General features: G+C 38.5%; 1 protein-coding gene across 2 annotated transcripts in view; it reads right to left on the reverse strand.

Annotated features, from left to right (window-relative positions):
• Nucleotides 1-8499: 8499 nt before the first annotated feature.
• ZEB1 (zinc finger E-box binding homeobox 1) overlaps nucleotides 8500-17845 on the reverse strand; it is a 120809-nt gene continuing 111463 nt past the window's right edge. For both annotated transcript variants that reach the window (XM_072925376.1, XM_030264393.4), the window contains exons 7-9: nucleotides 16018-17828; nucleotides 14403-14583; nucleotides 8500-12352 (exon numbers count right to left, since the gene is read on the reverse strand). In XM_072925376.1, coding sequence (XP_072781477.1) covers nucleotides 11787-12352; nucleotides 14403-14583; nucleotides 16018-17828 — 2558 coding nt within the window. In that variant the 3' untranslated portion in view covers nucleotides 8500-11786. The remainder of the gene's footprint in view (nucleotides 12353-14402; nucleotides 14584-16017; nucleotides 17829-17845) is intronic.

A 17845-nucleotide genomic window follows, 5' to 3' on the forward strand; every position in this document is an offset into this window, starting at 1 on the left:
TAATAATGAGAATGCTCCACCAACACTTTCATTACCCATCTTCTCAAAGGACAAGGTACTTATCCTCTCTCCTGTACTTAAAAAAAAACCAACAAACCCAAACAAATAAAAAACAGTTACAAACTGTTGACAAACAGTTAAAAAATCTGAGATGCAAGTCTCCACATGAAAAATAGAACTTTTGCAAAAAATGCTAAGCAGCAGAGTCAAGCAGGGCTGTCAGACTTTAAACACCAAGCAGGACCAGAGATGTCCTTCTGCCTTCTTTTGTGCAATGTCTTCAAACCAATGCCCTGGGGGGGCTACAGCCATGGGAGAGCCCCATCACAGAGGTAGGATTTAATATGTTGCAGCAAATGTGCAGGAAAGCCAGGGACATGCATGGACAGAAAGACCTGAGTGCATCCCTGATACAAGGCAATGCCAGACACCTCATTTTCCCTTTGCACTCTGTAGCTGCCCAACAGAGATGCTTGGACTTTATTCCAGGGCCAGGCCCTCAAGTCTTTTCTTATGTCTAGCTTCCAGTCTCAGTGTGATGATGTCCTGCTGCCTGCCCCTCATTTATAGGGAAAATCCAACCCGTTCAGATTTTGAATCTGCTAAATGACTAATGGAGCTAATTGCGCCCTCTGCTCTTGTAACAGCTTGAAAGCAAAAAAGAGGAGTTGACACAATAGGGCAAAGGACATTTTCTAGCTCTGACAATAACTCAGCAGCCACTTTTGCATTTGCAGAGACAGGCTGCCAGCAGTCCACTCTTACTGGGGTCCTGCTCACTTTTGTAATTTACTTCCGTTTTTGGCCTTCAGTCCCAACCTTCACCAACATTGTTCTTGGCTTAACTCTGGTACCTATCAGAGCATATAGAAACCCTGTGACAAATAAAGCAAACCCAGAAAAGTAGAATATCTCTAATCCAGAGCCTACTTTGTAGTTTGAGCAAAAGCAGTAGCAGGCAAAGCACAGGCATTGCAGTGGGAGAGTGAGGAAGAGCTATTTTAAGTCAAACTGCACAGGAAGAGGTTCTTAGCTCAAAACAAAAACGGTCTGCTTGCATCACAAAATAAGTTTTTAGCAGTAGCTGGAAGTCACACTTACACAGAACAAAGGAGATCATTTACACAACACTGCTCACTTACATTTCAGAGTAACCAATGTCAATGCAGGACTAAGAGCAGAGCAAACACAGTAGTCTGGGCTTAACTACGAGCTGTTACTGCTGCTGACTAGAAAGAGGCTCTTTCCTAAATTGCTTCTCAGCCCTGATACTGGGCTATGTGTCTTGGACTAATAAACTGTACAGGTTGTTTCGTTTTGGGAAAACAGCTTTAAATTAAAGTGAAGAACATTTCAGAACATGTTCAGTACCTGCTTTGCACTAGTCTGAAAGGAGAAAATCACCCCCCAACATTCCTTTCTCTTGCTTTGGTGTTACTTGGGGAACTGATTCAGCTATTCCTGAAAAATAATTCAGGAAAAATGCCTGGTTACTTGTTAACTTATACAGTCCTGATGGGGCTGTTCTGGGAAAGGGCAGAGGATGAGAGGGTGCTGGATTCTCCCTTCCAGCAGCAGTAATATTTACTAATACTGACTGCAATGGTTGCTGAATTGCAGATTTGTAGTTTGGAAATACAGTTCTCAGGAGGTTTAAACATCTGCTTCTGGCATTCCCAGAAGTGCACCGGCATCAGCACCAGCTGATTAATCCATTAGAGTCCATGGACCATCTCTTCCTTCTCCTGTAATGCTTGGGGAGAATGGCAAGAGAGCAAGAAAGGCTTAAACCCACCTAAAACATTTGGGCTGAATGCACACTGATGTGGGAATAACAAGATAATTCATGATTACTTCCATGTTACAGCACTCATGAAGGACATAAACTTGCACTCACTTTTTCCACTGAAACGACAACGTTTCAAGGCAGCACACTCCATTCTGGCCCTCCTGGAAGACAAAGACTCCATTGTTGGGTTAGTTCCACTTTGCATGACAGAATCCCCTATTTGTTTGGCTGGAGAATGAGCAAATAAACATGATTCTTAGCCTGTGATGGAGATGAAGGTATCAGTCCTGTTGGCAGTGTCCCATATGGATAATGGCCAGACACTGTAGTTAGCACCATGATTCAAGTCTCCTGTTTAAAGGCAGTGCAATAGTAAATCACTAATTAGACATTAATACTTGCACTTTTGTGTTTGTTTCTTTTCTTTTATCTTTTGTCCTTTCAAATAACAGCATAAACAAGAGGGTGACTGAACTAATGGAACCCACTCTCACCTTTCCTACTGCTCTTGGCTGGACAAGCAGTGGCACATGCTGGGTGCAGCTCAGAACTGCACTGTAAGGGATGCAGTAATAGCTGCCTTTGCCTAGCAAAGGACATTAGTTTGGTCCTCTGCCCTAGGAAGCCAAGTTTCAGAAGTCATGCAAGGATTTCACATTTTTGATGCATCGCTTTCCCTGTCAAAATTGGCCAGGTGTAATCATCAGGTCAAAATGTAAGATGAAGAGAAGGGGACATGCAGTACAACCTCACAAATACCACTGCTTAGGAGATCAAGGCCAAAAAACAGGGTAGGTGGTTACAAGATATTTAGAGCAAGGGAACGGTATTTCACAAGGTTATTTAATTTATTTCTGCTTTTTTTTTTTTTCTTCTGAGAAATATACAGTTATCCTAACTATAGATTATACAGCAGCATTCTCTTACTCCTTGTCACTGCTGGTGATTTGGTCATTCAGCAGAGCATGTCCATGAGCTGCATGACACTGATGGCAGCAAACACCTTTTGGGGGAGCAAAGACTGCATTCCACAAGGAGAATTGGATATCAACATGCACTCAGAAAACTCCATGTCAGGAAACAATGTGTCTACATACCTAAGCAGAAAGATGGGCAAAATGCATTTCAGAAGCTACAGAAGTGAGCTCATGTAGTGGATTACAGGAAAGGCTAATTTGTGAAATACAAGGGTATTAACCATGAGACATGCCAGAGGAATTTAAAATTTGTGCTTAGAAGGAAGTCTATGACTAGACCATGTGCAATGGTCTGTTTAAGGCAGTTCTACTGCAACAAGGAAGCCAGGCTGCCTCCTGTTCTAGTGTTTTCAAGTGCTGGCTCTTGTGGCAGTAGAGTCACTGGAACATGGCCACAGCATGAAACCTTATTTAGCCACAGCAGCAACGAGGCCTGCACAAGTGTTTGGGTGGGTTTGGTCTATGGGGCAAAGCTGACAGAACGGGTTCCAGGAGGAGCAGAAGATGGACTTGAAAAGCAGTTTTGAAAATACAGCTTAAAAAATAAGGAACACAAATGGTCTTTGATCTATAGATGGTTCTTGTGACAAAATACGTGCATAATTTTTTACATCAGAATTTCCAGCTTTTTTCAATTAGTTTTATATGCAGTAAGCGGAACAGATTCAGATTTCAGAGAGCTAAATATATTTCCACTATCAGAAAGCAAGAAATGCAGTACTGTAAATGGTGAAGCAATAAGAACTAGATTAAATACGAAACTACAGTAAAGTAGATATTAAGTTTCTCCTAATGTTGAAAAATTAGAACACTGTAATAGCAAAGGTGAAAAAGCAGATCCTACAATGGTTTTACTGACCTATGTAATCATGAGATGAGCAATTTCTGTAAAGCAGGATGGAACAATTTGTATTTTTAAACATATATGCAATTTGCTGCACTAGAGGTGTTTTTTCCTCTCCACTCCTCTCCCCTGAGGGTTGCAGGTGGAGCCTCTAGTGGGGAGCCAAAACACATGTCCCTAACAGGTGACCTTCACCAAAAACCTACAAGGAACAAGATGATGTATTGAGCCAGCAGGAGCTATAGAGAATCAGCAGGAGCTATAGAGAATCGGGAATAATCAAATTATTCCTTCCCTTCCGTAAGCACCACTGGCAGAACCTGAGCCCCTTCCAGTCTGACAGATCCTCATCACTTCATGTACAAAAGCAATCCCAGCATCAGCCTGTGCAGGGAGCAACAAGGCCCAAACACCACTGGTTTCTGGGAACATTTCTGGAAGTAAACTGCTGGTGGCAACCAATCACCCAGCCAAAAGTCCCACCACAGTCCTTTTTTTTTTTGGCATCTGCTGACCCCACCTATGACACCTTAATTGTGTACAAAGTCTGAGACTGTCGGGCTGAAGAATTGGCCTCTGACCACAGAGCAAGAGGTTAAGTTTGTCAAGTGGTGCAGCTACTAATGGCAGAGCTCCCCTGGGCTGCTGAAAATCACAGAAACTTTCTATTAGCCACTGTCCTTCAGAACAAACTGCATGCCAAAGTAAGACACAAGGCTTTCCCATGTTAGAGTCCTCAGTTCTGTTCCCAACTTTGTCTGAATAACTCTGTTCAAGGTATGTTACCATTCATCCATTTTTTTTTCTGTGTTTTTATTTTTTTCCTCCTAAGACAGGAAAACTCATAATCACAGTTGGAATAGATACAGAAATGGTGATAACACTCATCACAAATGTAAATGGTAGAATTTCTTGTTTCTTGGTTTATAGAGTGCCTCTCCCTAAGCTTCAGGACACAACAGATTGTCTGGGAGACCAGAATGCCAATAAGAAGCCTGATTAAAAAGATAAAAGGAGGATTTTAAAGACAGTTCCATGTTTTGGGGAACATGAATCACTACTCTCAAGAATTTGCAATTTACAGACCGAGGGGCAGCTTTTCTCTGGGTTTGAGCAATGTAAGCCAGCAGCTCCTCCAAAGCATGACTGCTGGCTTGTGCCTGAGGCATTCCTTGGAGCTGTCTAAATCAGAGAAGAAAAGCTGACTTGAGGTCAGCTTAGCCAGCTTGCCTTGATGGAAGCCCCTCTTATCTCTGCAGCCACAGCTGAGACCATTTGCCCTGGTCACTGTTTAACTGTGGCCACTGCAAACACTGCCTGGCCAGCGGGGCAGCAGCTCACATCAAAGTGCTGCTGGCAGGACAACCCACTCCAACTCCCAGAAGGGTCAAACCTTCCTCCCCCTCCCTCCTACAACGGAGTTGTGCCTTTGCTGATCACAAGGACTCAAACAGTCTGTGCCAGTCTTAGCTCAGCTCCTGGTTCGGAGAGGACCAGTGAGAGCATTAGGCTCAGCCAGGGCAAAAGAAGTTGATACCTACTGTCCAGAGAGATGTTGTTCCATTAGAGGATTCATTTGATTTGAGAAGGGAGTGGCATTCCAAGTACCTTTTTTGAGTACAGTAACTTGCAAACCTGTTGGGAGTCCTTGGTTTTTTTTCAGGATTTCACATGATTTTCCAATTAACTTATTTCTTGAACAGTTTGGTTCAGCAGGTCTTATTTTTGCACACTGAAAGAACAAAATGCACCATCTATATCTTTGCAATAGCTTACCTGTTATCAAAAATATAGGACGTTTCACAGAATTCAAGAGATGTGATGATATCCATGCAGAATTTGGCCTAAAGAGAGAGCTGTAGAAAGGTAAGAGACAGGAATAGGATGCAGCTATCTTAAGTGATGTAAGGCTGGTCTTTCTTTGGGCCCAAAGCTAAAAGTGAGCAGGATTTCCAGGCAGAAGAACAGAAGCTCAGCAGGAACGACGCAAAGTTAGTGTAGGCATGTTTCAGGGTGGTTTTTTTTTTGTATTTAATAATTTATCCCCTTCATTCCTGAATTAACATGGAATGTAAATCTTGTGATCATTACACAAACCCTAGTTTACACAATGATGAGTAAAACCCGAGGACAGAAATGTCAAAATCTAAAAGCAGAATCAGAGGACTTGAGGCTCACCAGAAAACCAAAGGAAACACCAAAATGGCATTCTCAAATATGTCTTATAAAGATTATAATTCTTAAAGATCTTTTGCAGGAGCTGCCAGTGTAGGGGTAAGGCCTTAGAGTACTTTACCTAATTGTAGGTTAATATTACAAGACTTCCATATTCAGCAAGCTACTAGGACAAACTCTGCCACAAAAGTGCTCCTTTCATCAGCACATTTCATGTTTAGTCCCAACTATCAGTTTATTTATTTTTTTACTTACAGCTTTTAAAAAAGCGGATTACTTTTTGTGAAGCAGCGAATATTTAACAATACATTGTTTCCCCTAGAGAAAACATATATGCAATGTGTATGATAGGCATGATACACACAAATAACACGATTATGTGACAGATTAGTAACCAGAGGCCATGAAAGAGCAGAGGGATAAAACAAAAGTAGTAAATTTTTGGTCACTTTTGAGAGTTAATTTGGTCATCACATTCTTTTGTGGGTTTTTTTTTGTTTTTTTGTTTTTTTGTTTTTTTGGTATTTTTTTGGTGATAATCAGATTGTGCAAATATCATTATAACAACTGCTCAAGAAAAATATAAACAATAAATGACAAAGTACAGATTTGATATATATTATAATATTGAATTTCCCTGATGAAATTTAGAGATTACTGTAGCAACAATTAAACAAGCTATTCTGCCAAGGAAAGAATAAAAAAAGTACTTTTTAAAGCACCAGATTGTGAACTGCAAAATACACATCAAAACCTCTATCCAAGCAGAGAATTGTGTGCAGACTGACACCTTGATAGTAAATAAATTAGAAAGAACCCACTTTGAAGAAGTGGTCAGCACAGTGCAGATTAAGCTTTTTTCGCTCTCTTCCTCCATCACCTATCTTCACTACAGCCTCCAGGACCAAAATGGCCTTTTCTCATCCTCACACCATTACCTTCACCTCTAATGGTCTTCTGTACCCTAAGAAGTATTTTCATTTCTTGGTTATAGACTTCTGTGTTGGTTTGGAGTGTCATGTCCTGATCTTTCATTACTTTGAGGATAAATGTCCCAGTGTAGCATTTTGCTGTGGCAAAACCTGAACTTTTAGTAGTGCCATATCTTCTATCTTGGAAACAGCTTTGCTTTCAAATTGCCACTCAGTCTGGAGGCCATCACCATCCCAGGTACACTTTGCCAGCACAAACGAGTAAAGTGCTGCTTGTACAGACTTTGGGTTTACCAGCAATAATTGCATTAGAATATTTTCACCCAAGAGTGTGAGCACAACACTTTTTGGCAGTTGAAGCAATTTTTACTGAATCTGAACAACGATGCCTTTTAGGGTAAATACCTTATGTTCTGGGTAGATATGCCATAGTGCCTTATTCTACTAAAATTTAAGGTATTTACTGAAACATGTTGTAACTCCAAGATTAGCAAAAGTGACAAAACTTTCTAGCCAAAGTGACAAAAAATTCTTTTGTCACTTTTTTTTGGTCACTTTTTTTTTCTTTTGTCACTTCTTTCAGCATCCATTAATCTATTTTGAATTCAATATGTTAAAAAACTTTCAAGCTCATCATACAGCATTAATGAATATTGCTGTGCTATTGATTACATATATGGATATATTGATTACATATATGGATAGGTTGTGCAGAAAAACAGCAACTGGAAAGCATTGTGGCTATAGAGAATTTGGGAATGCCACCGAAATCACCGCTGGGATGCTATATGAGTATTACTGAAAGAGAGCAGTAGTTACTCCTCCTCAATGTATCTTCAATGTATTCTTTGCATTCTCTCCTCAAAGTTTTCTCTGTAGCTTTAAGTCCCTCTTTCTTGTCCTATTAGCTCAGGACCTCTGAAGGGTGTTTCCCATCCCAGGGCTGAAACCTAGTATTTATTTCTGTAAGAATTTTCCTATAGTAATTCTGTAACATTTTTCCCATTCTCATATTTTTTGATAAAAAAGGACATACAACTGTTACAATTTTGCAACTACATCCAATTTTGAGGTGGTGATTTGTTATATTTTGGAAACCGGTCAGCAGCAGAAACAAAACCAGTGCCACAGGCACGGCAGGGCTCTTTCCCATGCTGAATTCCAAGGACACTTATCTTTCTGTCAGACTGCTCCCTGACTGCTCTGCAAGGTGAGCCTGAGGAAGAAGCAGGTGCAGGCATCAGCTTGGGCACACAGGGCAGCTGATGGACTTTTCATCTTGTGGCTGAAGAACAGCTCATAGCACACTGGAGTTCCATTAAAACTAAACATTTCATGTTCACTGCTCATGAAGTTTCCCGACTTTCATTTATCTCTAAAAGATAGAACCAAAGGCTCAATACTTTTAATACTTTTGCTTATCCCTTTTTTTTTTTTTTTTCCCCTTCATGTAGGAAACGTACTGTCCTTGAAACTGCTTTGCCATTAATTTAGAGAGGTCACAAACAAAACCCACATGGCTGCAGCTGGGCTGATGCTGCTGCCCTGGGGCTCGGCCTCCATCACAGCTGCCCAGGCATCTCCACACACCCAGAGCATCCTCACTGCTGGAATCTCACTGCCGGGGCTGGGAACGGCACCTGCATCCTCTAAGCACCTTTGGCTTCCACATCAGTTTGCCCAAATAGTGAAGACACACCACAGTTTCTGTGTTTTTCAAACAGATAACATGTCGCTGTTGAGGCAGAATGGGAATGAAGGAACTCCAGTCAGAAGGCTAAATGAAGTGAACTCCAACTCAACTGATTTATTTCAAAAATAACAGATGACATTACAAAGTCACAAAGACATCGCTGAGTTTAACAGATGCAAAACTCAAAGCACTGATCCATTTTGAAGATAAAAATGTTAATAACGTAGTGTACGTGATAAATATAAATTTTCTCTCCCAAAGCAATGACATTTCCTGAATAAAAGTTGCTTGGACTTTACTTTCTATCCAAATTACTGGCCTTCTACATTCAGCTGTCACTTACATGAGTAACCTTGGGTTTATCAAAATTCTCTGTACTAATGCTAAAGATGACAAAATTTTCCCATTTCAACAAATGTCTCACTGGGTTTATTACCACAGATACCTTGGAATATGAAAAATATGAAAATCTTAAAATAGTTTCAAGAAAGTGTGTTTCATTTACCTAAAAGAGAGCAGAGAGTTTTACCTGTGAGAAATTCTGAACCACCTGATCAATTCTGTTATGATAATAATTACAAAACAGTATTATTAATGCAACATAAATGGTTGTTTTTTTCAAACCAGCTTTCACATATTTAGCTCAATGATACTTTCAAGGTAGAAGTTTACTTAGAAGTGCAGTATTTGTATACTGTACAGCTAAATGCTCAGTAAGTAAAATTATTATTATATGGGAGAAATCCTCTGTATGTATTAATGCTGAGATAATAAGATTGAGGAATACCCAAAACTTAGGTACGTGAAATTAAAGTAACAAATTATGTTCATGAACCACCCCCCCCCTTCCCCCCGCATATCAACAACTGAAATCCTATTTTAGGGATAATAAAGAACAGAACTTTGCTTAAAGAACAGTCTGTAAACATTGCTTGAATGGCAAAACATTGTAAACATGCATATATATTAAAAATTTCAAGCCTTTATACTTACATTACTGAAATGATATATCTGCAATATTGGCATTGTATCTTTGTGAAGTTCAACAGCAACGGATACATCAGCCTTTCCATGGACAACTAACTTATTGCTAAGTCAAGAAAACAGTTGTGGACTTACTCCATTTAAAAGCAGTCTTATTGAAAAATAGCATTGAACAGTGTATTAGATAGGTACAGAAAAATAAAATTACCCAAAAGAACTTCCCACATGGTTCATTTTGAAAACTCGGTTGTTCTCCTGACACTGGTAAATCAATGAACTAATGTAGAAAATCCCTGTGCCTGCACACAGTTCAAACCCTTCTTTCACTTCCATGCTCCTTATGCTCCTCAGGCTCTGAAACCCAGGATTGACACCAAAGCTGCAGCTGTGTCTCAGTTACTTTTCCTAGAAGTAATTTAAATGCACTTTCTACATTACCAGAATAATGACAGGAAGTCAGACTTGTTGACGCATTTTATTGTGAGATGGGGAGTCTGGTAAAAAACTAGAAAATGACCATGATGTAACAAGGAACTTAAAAATGAAGTTTCAGGTTTGTAACATACATACATGAATACAGGAACAAATTGGCACAAAAATGTTAAACATTGTTCCCAACACTGTTTTATAAGATTATTCTAATTTGGCTTACTAAGGAAATGAGAGTTTTATGGTTAGACTAATCTCTTAACAAAATTGCAGAGCATCATGCTATTAGTCACACAGTGAATTTCAAAATTTAAGAGCTTTATATTAAAAACCGGGTAAAGGTAAAATGAATTGATTGCAATTGTAAAATTAATACATTCCCATTTTAATTCTTCTGTTCTACAGTCCAAGGCAAGTATAAATGTTAACATAACACTGTTAAATCAAATCTCAATGCAAGAGAACCGATTGCATCTCTACTTTAAATCTTATCAACTTTCCAAATTTTCATACTAAAATATATTATTGTATTAATACAAACTACAGTATTATACACTACACTGTGTAATAAATAAAGAAATATAAAAATAAGACACATAAATATAAAAGTTTTCTAAAACTAAAAAGGTACATATGTCAGTAAGAAGGGTATTAATACTGCCAGGTTTGAAGACATACAGTACAAAATGTTGCACAGATCTATAAACTAAAAGAAATAAAATAATACTGATAGGTAAAAATCAGCTAACATTGTTAATAAATGGGGTCCATAATAACTAACATTTGAAAATACTTATGAGCCAGATAACATGTCATGTATGTGTCTGAAATTAAAGTAAACCAATAAAGCAATAAAGCAGATTAGAAAATTTCCCTTGTAATTATTGTAGAGAAATTCTGCAAGTCAGGTAATAACCCAAAATACCACCAAATAATTAAATAATGAAATATACCAGTGTTCTTACTTCTCTGATGGCTGAGTGTTTTTTCCCCATGAATAGTTTAGAAGTTTGATACAAATCAACAAATGCTAGTTATTGTAGGCCACACATTGGATAAAGGCTGCTTAGAGCCTTTGTAATACTGATAAATGGCACTTACAGCACATAGGTCTTGCATAAGGCCAAAGGAGATACAAAGCTTCATATCATATCCTTCATATTGTTACTACATATTCAAAACACAATTACAAACACTGTTTTTGACAACTTTCCTGTCCTTACCAGTATTAACACTGTTAGTCCCTGCAATCAGAACTCAACAACAATCTTCTCAACTACATTTTTAACCACATGAGTAAGAAACTTCAGTTCTTCTATCATCTTCTTCCTTAAGGCTAACAATACACTTTAAATGATAATATGCTCTACTACAACATCTAATGTCATAAACTGCTACCTTCTAGGTTGAATTTACAAAGGTAGCCAAGCACTGTTTGCAACTGCATTACATGTCTCTGCAAAAGGGAATTTTGTAGTGCAGAAGTTCTCACATTGTAAAACATAAGAAAATACTGAAGCGGATTTAGGAAATGTTTTGCCATTAAAAAAAAAAAATCATATAAATCTCTCCCAATTGTACAGTTTAAAAATTAATCAACTTAAGAATGAAAATTAATACTGATAAAACAAACAATGCCAGATGCTTGTCTAATAATCAGGTTTCCTACAACCTGTTAAATCTTTGCTTCCAGAGTCACTGTATTTTTCTAATCTGCTTCATGTTATAAACTTGTTCCTAACTTTGAAAACTGTGAAAAATTACTAAGTTTGAGGTTCAGGCACACCTGGATTTCTTTTTTTTTTCTTTTCATTTTTTTTTATATATATATTTTTTTACACAGTAGTGAACAGAAATCACAGTATGCAGGCTACTGCGTTTCCATGAAAAGCATGTATAATATAGAAGGAATTTCATTACCAATTTTTTTTTTCCTTATAGAAAAAAACCTAGCATGTAAGCTTTATTCATTATTTTCTTCTGACACCTGCCCATTATTTTGTATAACTTCTGGTTCTTCATTGCTTGCTTGATTTACAGCTTCGTCGTTCTTGTCACCTTCATTTTTCCCTTCTTCCTCTTCTACTGCTGCTTCTTCTTCTGCATCCCCTACTTCTTGTAGTTCCCTACATTCTTTTTCTTCCTGAAGTCCCTCTATGTCTTTTTCTTCATCCTCCTCTTCCTCTTTTTCACTGTATTCCTCCTCTTCCCTGGTTAGGCTCTCCCTCTCGTCCGAGTCGATCTGGGAGTCGATCTGCGAGGGGGACGCCGTGACGGCCGCGAGCTCGCTGCCCAGCACCTCGGGGCCCAGCTCCTCGGGCTCCGCGCTGTCGCGCTCCTCCGTCTCCCTTTTGCAGTAGGAGTAGCGGTGGTTCATGTGCTGAGAGTAAGACCCCGAGTGTGAAAACCTCTTTCCACACTTGTCACATTGGTAGGGCTTTTCCCCAGAATGCAGTCGCATGTGTTCAATCAAATGGTGTTTGTGTTTGAATGCTTTTGTACAGATTCCACACTCATGAGGTCTTTTACCTGTAAAATAAAGCACAAACCATTTGACATCTTGTAGATTAACAGCTGTTTTCATTGTAAAATGCTGTTGGTGAACATATTAGCATCAATTAAATTTTATATAACAAGATGTTCTACTCCGTGCATTATCAGCCTGAGTTTCTCTCCTGAGCCCAAAGGATGAAGGTGTACGGGTACATTGTCACAATCACTACAGAATTTGTAAGTTTTTTAGGAAAAGTCATCATAGGAGGATAAAGAGCTTCTCACATATAATTTTAGCACAAAAAAATGTGCAAATATAAACTAGAAAACTAGACATTTTTCTTGCATAAACTTTTTTCAATTGAAACCATTTTAACTTTTCTATATTGTTGGCAATTTAAAATCAGCTAAGCTTTTACATTGGTTTTGGTGTACCAAGTCCTTCTATGAAACAGGTAAAAGGAAAATAATTCTAAAATCTAGGCTGAATGCTTTACATACAAAACTTGCTGAGTACACATGCATTGGCATGAAAAAAATCTGTTTCACTCTGTGTGTTTCTCCTCTTTTCCAGTTACTGTCTTTGTTTTAGAGTTTCTTATAAATGTATCAGGAGCTTAGCAGTGTTACTTTAATTTTAACTTTTAAAGTTGCCACACAAACAACTTTTCAGTCTTAGCTCAGACATAAAAGACAAAGATAGTAAGACATCGAGTTTTTGGTCACACTACACTGACGACCAGCAGATCCATGTCATCTCATGATGAACAAGCAATGAGGCAGGCGTTCATCTCCCTTCCCAAGAAACAAGTGATAGGACAAGAGGAAATGACCTCAAGTTGTGCCAGGGGAGGTTTAGATTGGAAATTAGGAAAAGTTTCTTCACCAAAGGGTTGTGAAGCACTGGCTGCCCAGGGAAATGGTTGAGTCACCATTTCCGGAGGTATTTAAAAGACAAGCAGATGTGGCACTTTTGGGACGTGGTTTACCGGTGGACTTGGCACTGCTGGGTTAATGGCTGGAGTCAATGATCTTAAAGGTCTTTTCCAACATAAATGATTCTATGATTTTGAATGTTAAATTGAAGCCAAAACTGGTAGGAGAAGAACAATTCCGCTAGGAAAAGGAGGCGTTAAAAGAGTCTCGGGACAGCATAGGTATGAAATTAGATACCCTTAATGAATACAACTTGAGAAAATTGATCAAGACAAAATAGAATTTGTTATGCTTTTAATTTTATATGTGAGATGACACTAAAATGTTAATATACAAAATATAATTAATATAATAATTCAGCTACTCTGTGAACCAAGAAAGTAGAGCAACATGAAAGGAGTAGCCAAAAGTTCTGAAGAGTTTACTTTATGGATGTGGGGAAAGAGAATATAACAGAGCTAGCAAGAAAGGAATATATAATACAAAACCCAATATATATTTGGCACTTAACCAATAACAAAAAAGAATTCTTACTTTAAAACATCACAGAGGACATAAGAGAGCAAGAGGTATTAAAATAATCCTAAAGATACCAGAACTGGAGCCAAAAGGAACAACTATGAGAAATTAAAAATAAAAATCAAAGCCAAAAGGGTGTTCATTAGCACTTAGATTCTATGTCTAATGAATAGCTGAAGCTGTTAACTTCAGGGCATTATAAATGTGGCTCAATCAGAAAATCCTTCATGCCAGATAGGCACCTGTTTTTCATGCACAATATCAAATACATATACAATCCTTTTTTTTTTCAGTTTTTAAGTTTTTCAAAATTTATAGCCAGACAAGGTAAATTAGAAGTAATATATCCTCATTTATAGGCTGCAGTTCACAGATGATTATCTACAAAGAAGCCAGAAGCAAAAACTCCCCTTTTTCTATTATGGTTTAGATCTAACAAATTTAAAGAAAGACAGAATTGCTGTTCTGTCAAACAAATATACAAAACCAGGGGTTTCTAAAGAAAGCTTAGCACAGGCGGTAAGGACTGCTACACCTTCCTACACTGTCTGAGAACTACATTCCATTTGAAATTATCAGTTACATGTTACCAAAGGAATAACAATCAGAAAAGTCTTTTCCTAGTACATACCTGTGTGTTCATACTTATGTCTCAATAATGAGCTGCTCTTCTGGAATATTTTGTCACATAAATCACATGCATACATCCCATTTTCTGTCTTTCTCATTTTTTTCTTTGGGGGTGTTGAATCAGAATCATTTTGATCTTCTAAATTGGGTATTCCTTCTGAGCTAGTGTCATGCCTTTCATCCTTCAGAAAAATTACAAAAATAAGTTAACACCAATAAAAGAAGTCACCCACATAAACTGAAGCTGCCATTCCCATTCAATTCCATAAATAGCCAAACAAAATTGTTTAGACTTCCACAGTTTAAAAAAATCCTTTACTGCATTGTTCTGCTTTGTAGTCCTTGCCACCATCCAGATGCAGATTTCCTCATTGGGACAGGTTTTAATCACATCCAAATATGACTGTTGGCCAGGTCTAAGCTATGCTGGCATGCCATATTTTAAGACCCATAAAATAAATGTAATATTACAGACCTGTAAAGCACTTCAGCAAGTGAGAAGAGTAAATTTGCCACCTAACTGCATTTTTCAGCTAATGCTGGTCACCTACCTTTTGCTGCCTCACAGATTTTACGAAGTTAAAAGACTGTTTTTGCTGAATTTTTCACAAAAAAAAGCTATTTAAATTACCATTCAAATTTGCATATTTTACTACCCTCTTCCTCATGAGACTACCACAAGTACTATTTAGGGAACTTCAAATACTGTCATTAGTAAATAGTTAACCAAATAGTAAACAAAATAGTAAAAAAAGTAAACAAAAATATAATTGTTGTGTATGTCTAAGCATTTTAAGCTTCCCTGTAAAAGCACAGTATTTTCTACTGACATCAGCAGCATGTACATGTTAGCCTCAAACTTTTAATATAAGCAGCCTTGTAACTCTTCAAGGCACTTCAGTCTCTGGAAATACAGGAGCCTGAATAAAATGCTAGATCGCCAATTTCTAAGATTTAAGTAGAAACACTCAGCCACTTTTGTCTTCTGCCCTGTCCCTACCTTAATGTTCACTGATGATTCTCAGGAGGACTGACCCCAATTAGATCACATCTGGATGTACCCAGGGAGGAACAAGCCAGGATAGCAGATGAAGATAAATATCTCCCTGACTTTCAATTGAGAATATATCTGCATTTTGTTTAAAGTGATATTACAGTGTAGGATAAATTCAGCTACTCTGCAAACCAAGGAAGCAGAACAGCACGAAAGGAGTAACCAAAAGTTCTGAAGAGTTTATTTTCTGAATATGGGGAAAGAGGAGATGCAGAGCCAGCAAAAGACAAAAGCCATGTTTTTATTTTGCTTTTTGATCAGGAGTATTAGATAGTCTTTAAAATAGTGAGCACTAATGTCCTAGAAGATTAAATATGGAGAATAACTGAGTTGTCCACACACAACAGTTTCTGTTAGTCTGGATTCAAGCTGCTTGAGCTAACTAGCTTTGCAGAGGGCACAACAGTAATATCTATTACCTATTTACAATCAAGTCAAATAAGCCTGATGGCTGTATTTATATTTTTATTTAGTTCACCTTGATAGTTTTCTGTTAGTTCAGCACAGATACAGATTGAATACATCATACGCACATCATGTAGGAATATGGGGACCGAAGTACCTGATTTCCATTGGCTTGGGTCTGTTTTGGTGGTGTCTCATGAACTGCAGGACTAACTGTAGTAGAGTATGTATAAGCCACCTGTGGAATCAAAATGGTTTGCTTATTGGCAGCGAGAGCTCTCAAGCAGGGAACACTGTTCTGGTCAGCAATGGCAACAATTGTAGGTAACTGGGCAGTGACTGTAGGTATAGCAATATTTATGGGATTGGCACTTGGTGGGATTACATTTACAATAGGATCAGAGTCTGTAACACTGTTGTCCTTTTGTGGTTCTTTTTTTGCACAAGTTAAGTTCAAAGGTTCTTCTTGGACAGAATAAACACTGTTCTGGTAAACACTAGTTATGGTAGATCTTTCCAACAGTTCTCCATGTTGCTTTGGTAGAGAAAGGTCAAGAGGTTCTATTTGTGGCTCTTCTTGTACACCCTCTGCCGTGTACGTGTAACCCTGTGAATTTCTTGATGAAGAAAGGTTTAGTGGTGATGCAGATGGCGTGCTACTGTGGGAACCATTCAGAGTTGAAGCCCCTGGTAAAGTCTGAGATTTCGATGTACTGACTGGATTTTGTGAGTTATTTGTGCTGTTCTGGGGTTCACTCACAGTTGAAGTTGCTGCTTGATCATCGTTGTCTGTGGGACTGCTTAATTTAACTTGTTCAGGAGAAGATGGTCCAGAAGACTGCACAGAAATTTGTCCAGCTTGCATTTTTTCAAACCACTTTCTTACCACGTCCAGTGGTAGGTTTACAGAATCTGCTATTTTTGAAAGCTCTTCTGCACTTGGTTGTGTATTTAATGCATAATATGCTTTTAGGAGCGACAGAAGGTTCTTTAAAGGTGGCTGACCAGGAGACAAGTTGTTCTCCCCGGTTTCTGATGGGACAGGGGACTTGGGTTTCTCAGCTTCTGCTCCACTGGGCTGGGGAAGCTGAGAAGGGCTTTTTGTTTCATAGTGCTTTAATTCTTGAAGTGCATTAAGATCTCCTGGACAGTCATCACAAAGAAGACAAGTGCTATCGTTGGTCTCTCCTTCAAAGTTTTTATCTTTCTCAGACTTCACTGTGAGATCTTGTGGTAATTTCTCATTTTTGCAACTATTTGCAGGAACAGAGTTTTCTTTTTTTAGATTTTGTGGAACAACCTGAAGTTGACTTGGTTGCTCCAAGCTGTAGTTGATAATAATTTTGGTTGTCCCATCTTGGTCAACCAAAGGAAGACTGATAGCTGAAATGAGGGAATGGCCAGCTTGTTGTATAGATGCATTGTTGATAGTTTCTTGTTCTTTGGACGCAAGATTAGCATGATTGTTTTCCAGTACTTGCCTTATTACATTACCATCCACTGCCACTTTTAGTACATTTTGAATGTCACTTAAATTGATGCTTATGGGAGACACCAGACCTACTGTTGGTAGAACAACAGCTTGCACCACACCCTGAGGAGAACTGGTTGCCTGCAACGGGCTACCACCACTAAAAACCCCATTTTGCAAAGGGGTTGAACAATTAATTCCTGAAGCAACCACTATGGGCTTGAATTCGTAATCCACAGGTTCAGTTTTAATTTGGTTAAGAGGAAGCTGCTCTTGCAAGGGTTTATTTTCTATTTTTTGTCGTATCTGTGGTCTTGCTGGGCTACCTGGTGATGCAGAAAGGGAAGGGGAGGAGCACTGAGACATCTTGAGCCCTGACCGGGCTCGACCATTCACGGGCATCAAACCAATACACTTCTTACTGCTTATGTGTGAACTGTATGAACCAGAATGGGAAAAACGTTTCTTGCAGTTTGGGCACTCATATGGCTTCTCTCCTAAACATAAGAAAAAA

Source organism: Taeniopygia guttata, chromosome 2 (assembly GCF_048771995.1).
Source record: "Taeniopygia guttata chromosome 2, bTaeGut7.mat, whole genome shotgun sequence".
NCBI classification, from domain to species: Eukaryota; Metazoa; Chordata; class Aves; order Passeriformes; family Estrildidae; genus Taeniopygia; species Taeniopygia guttata.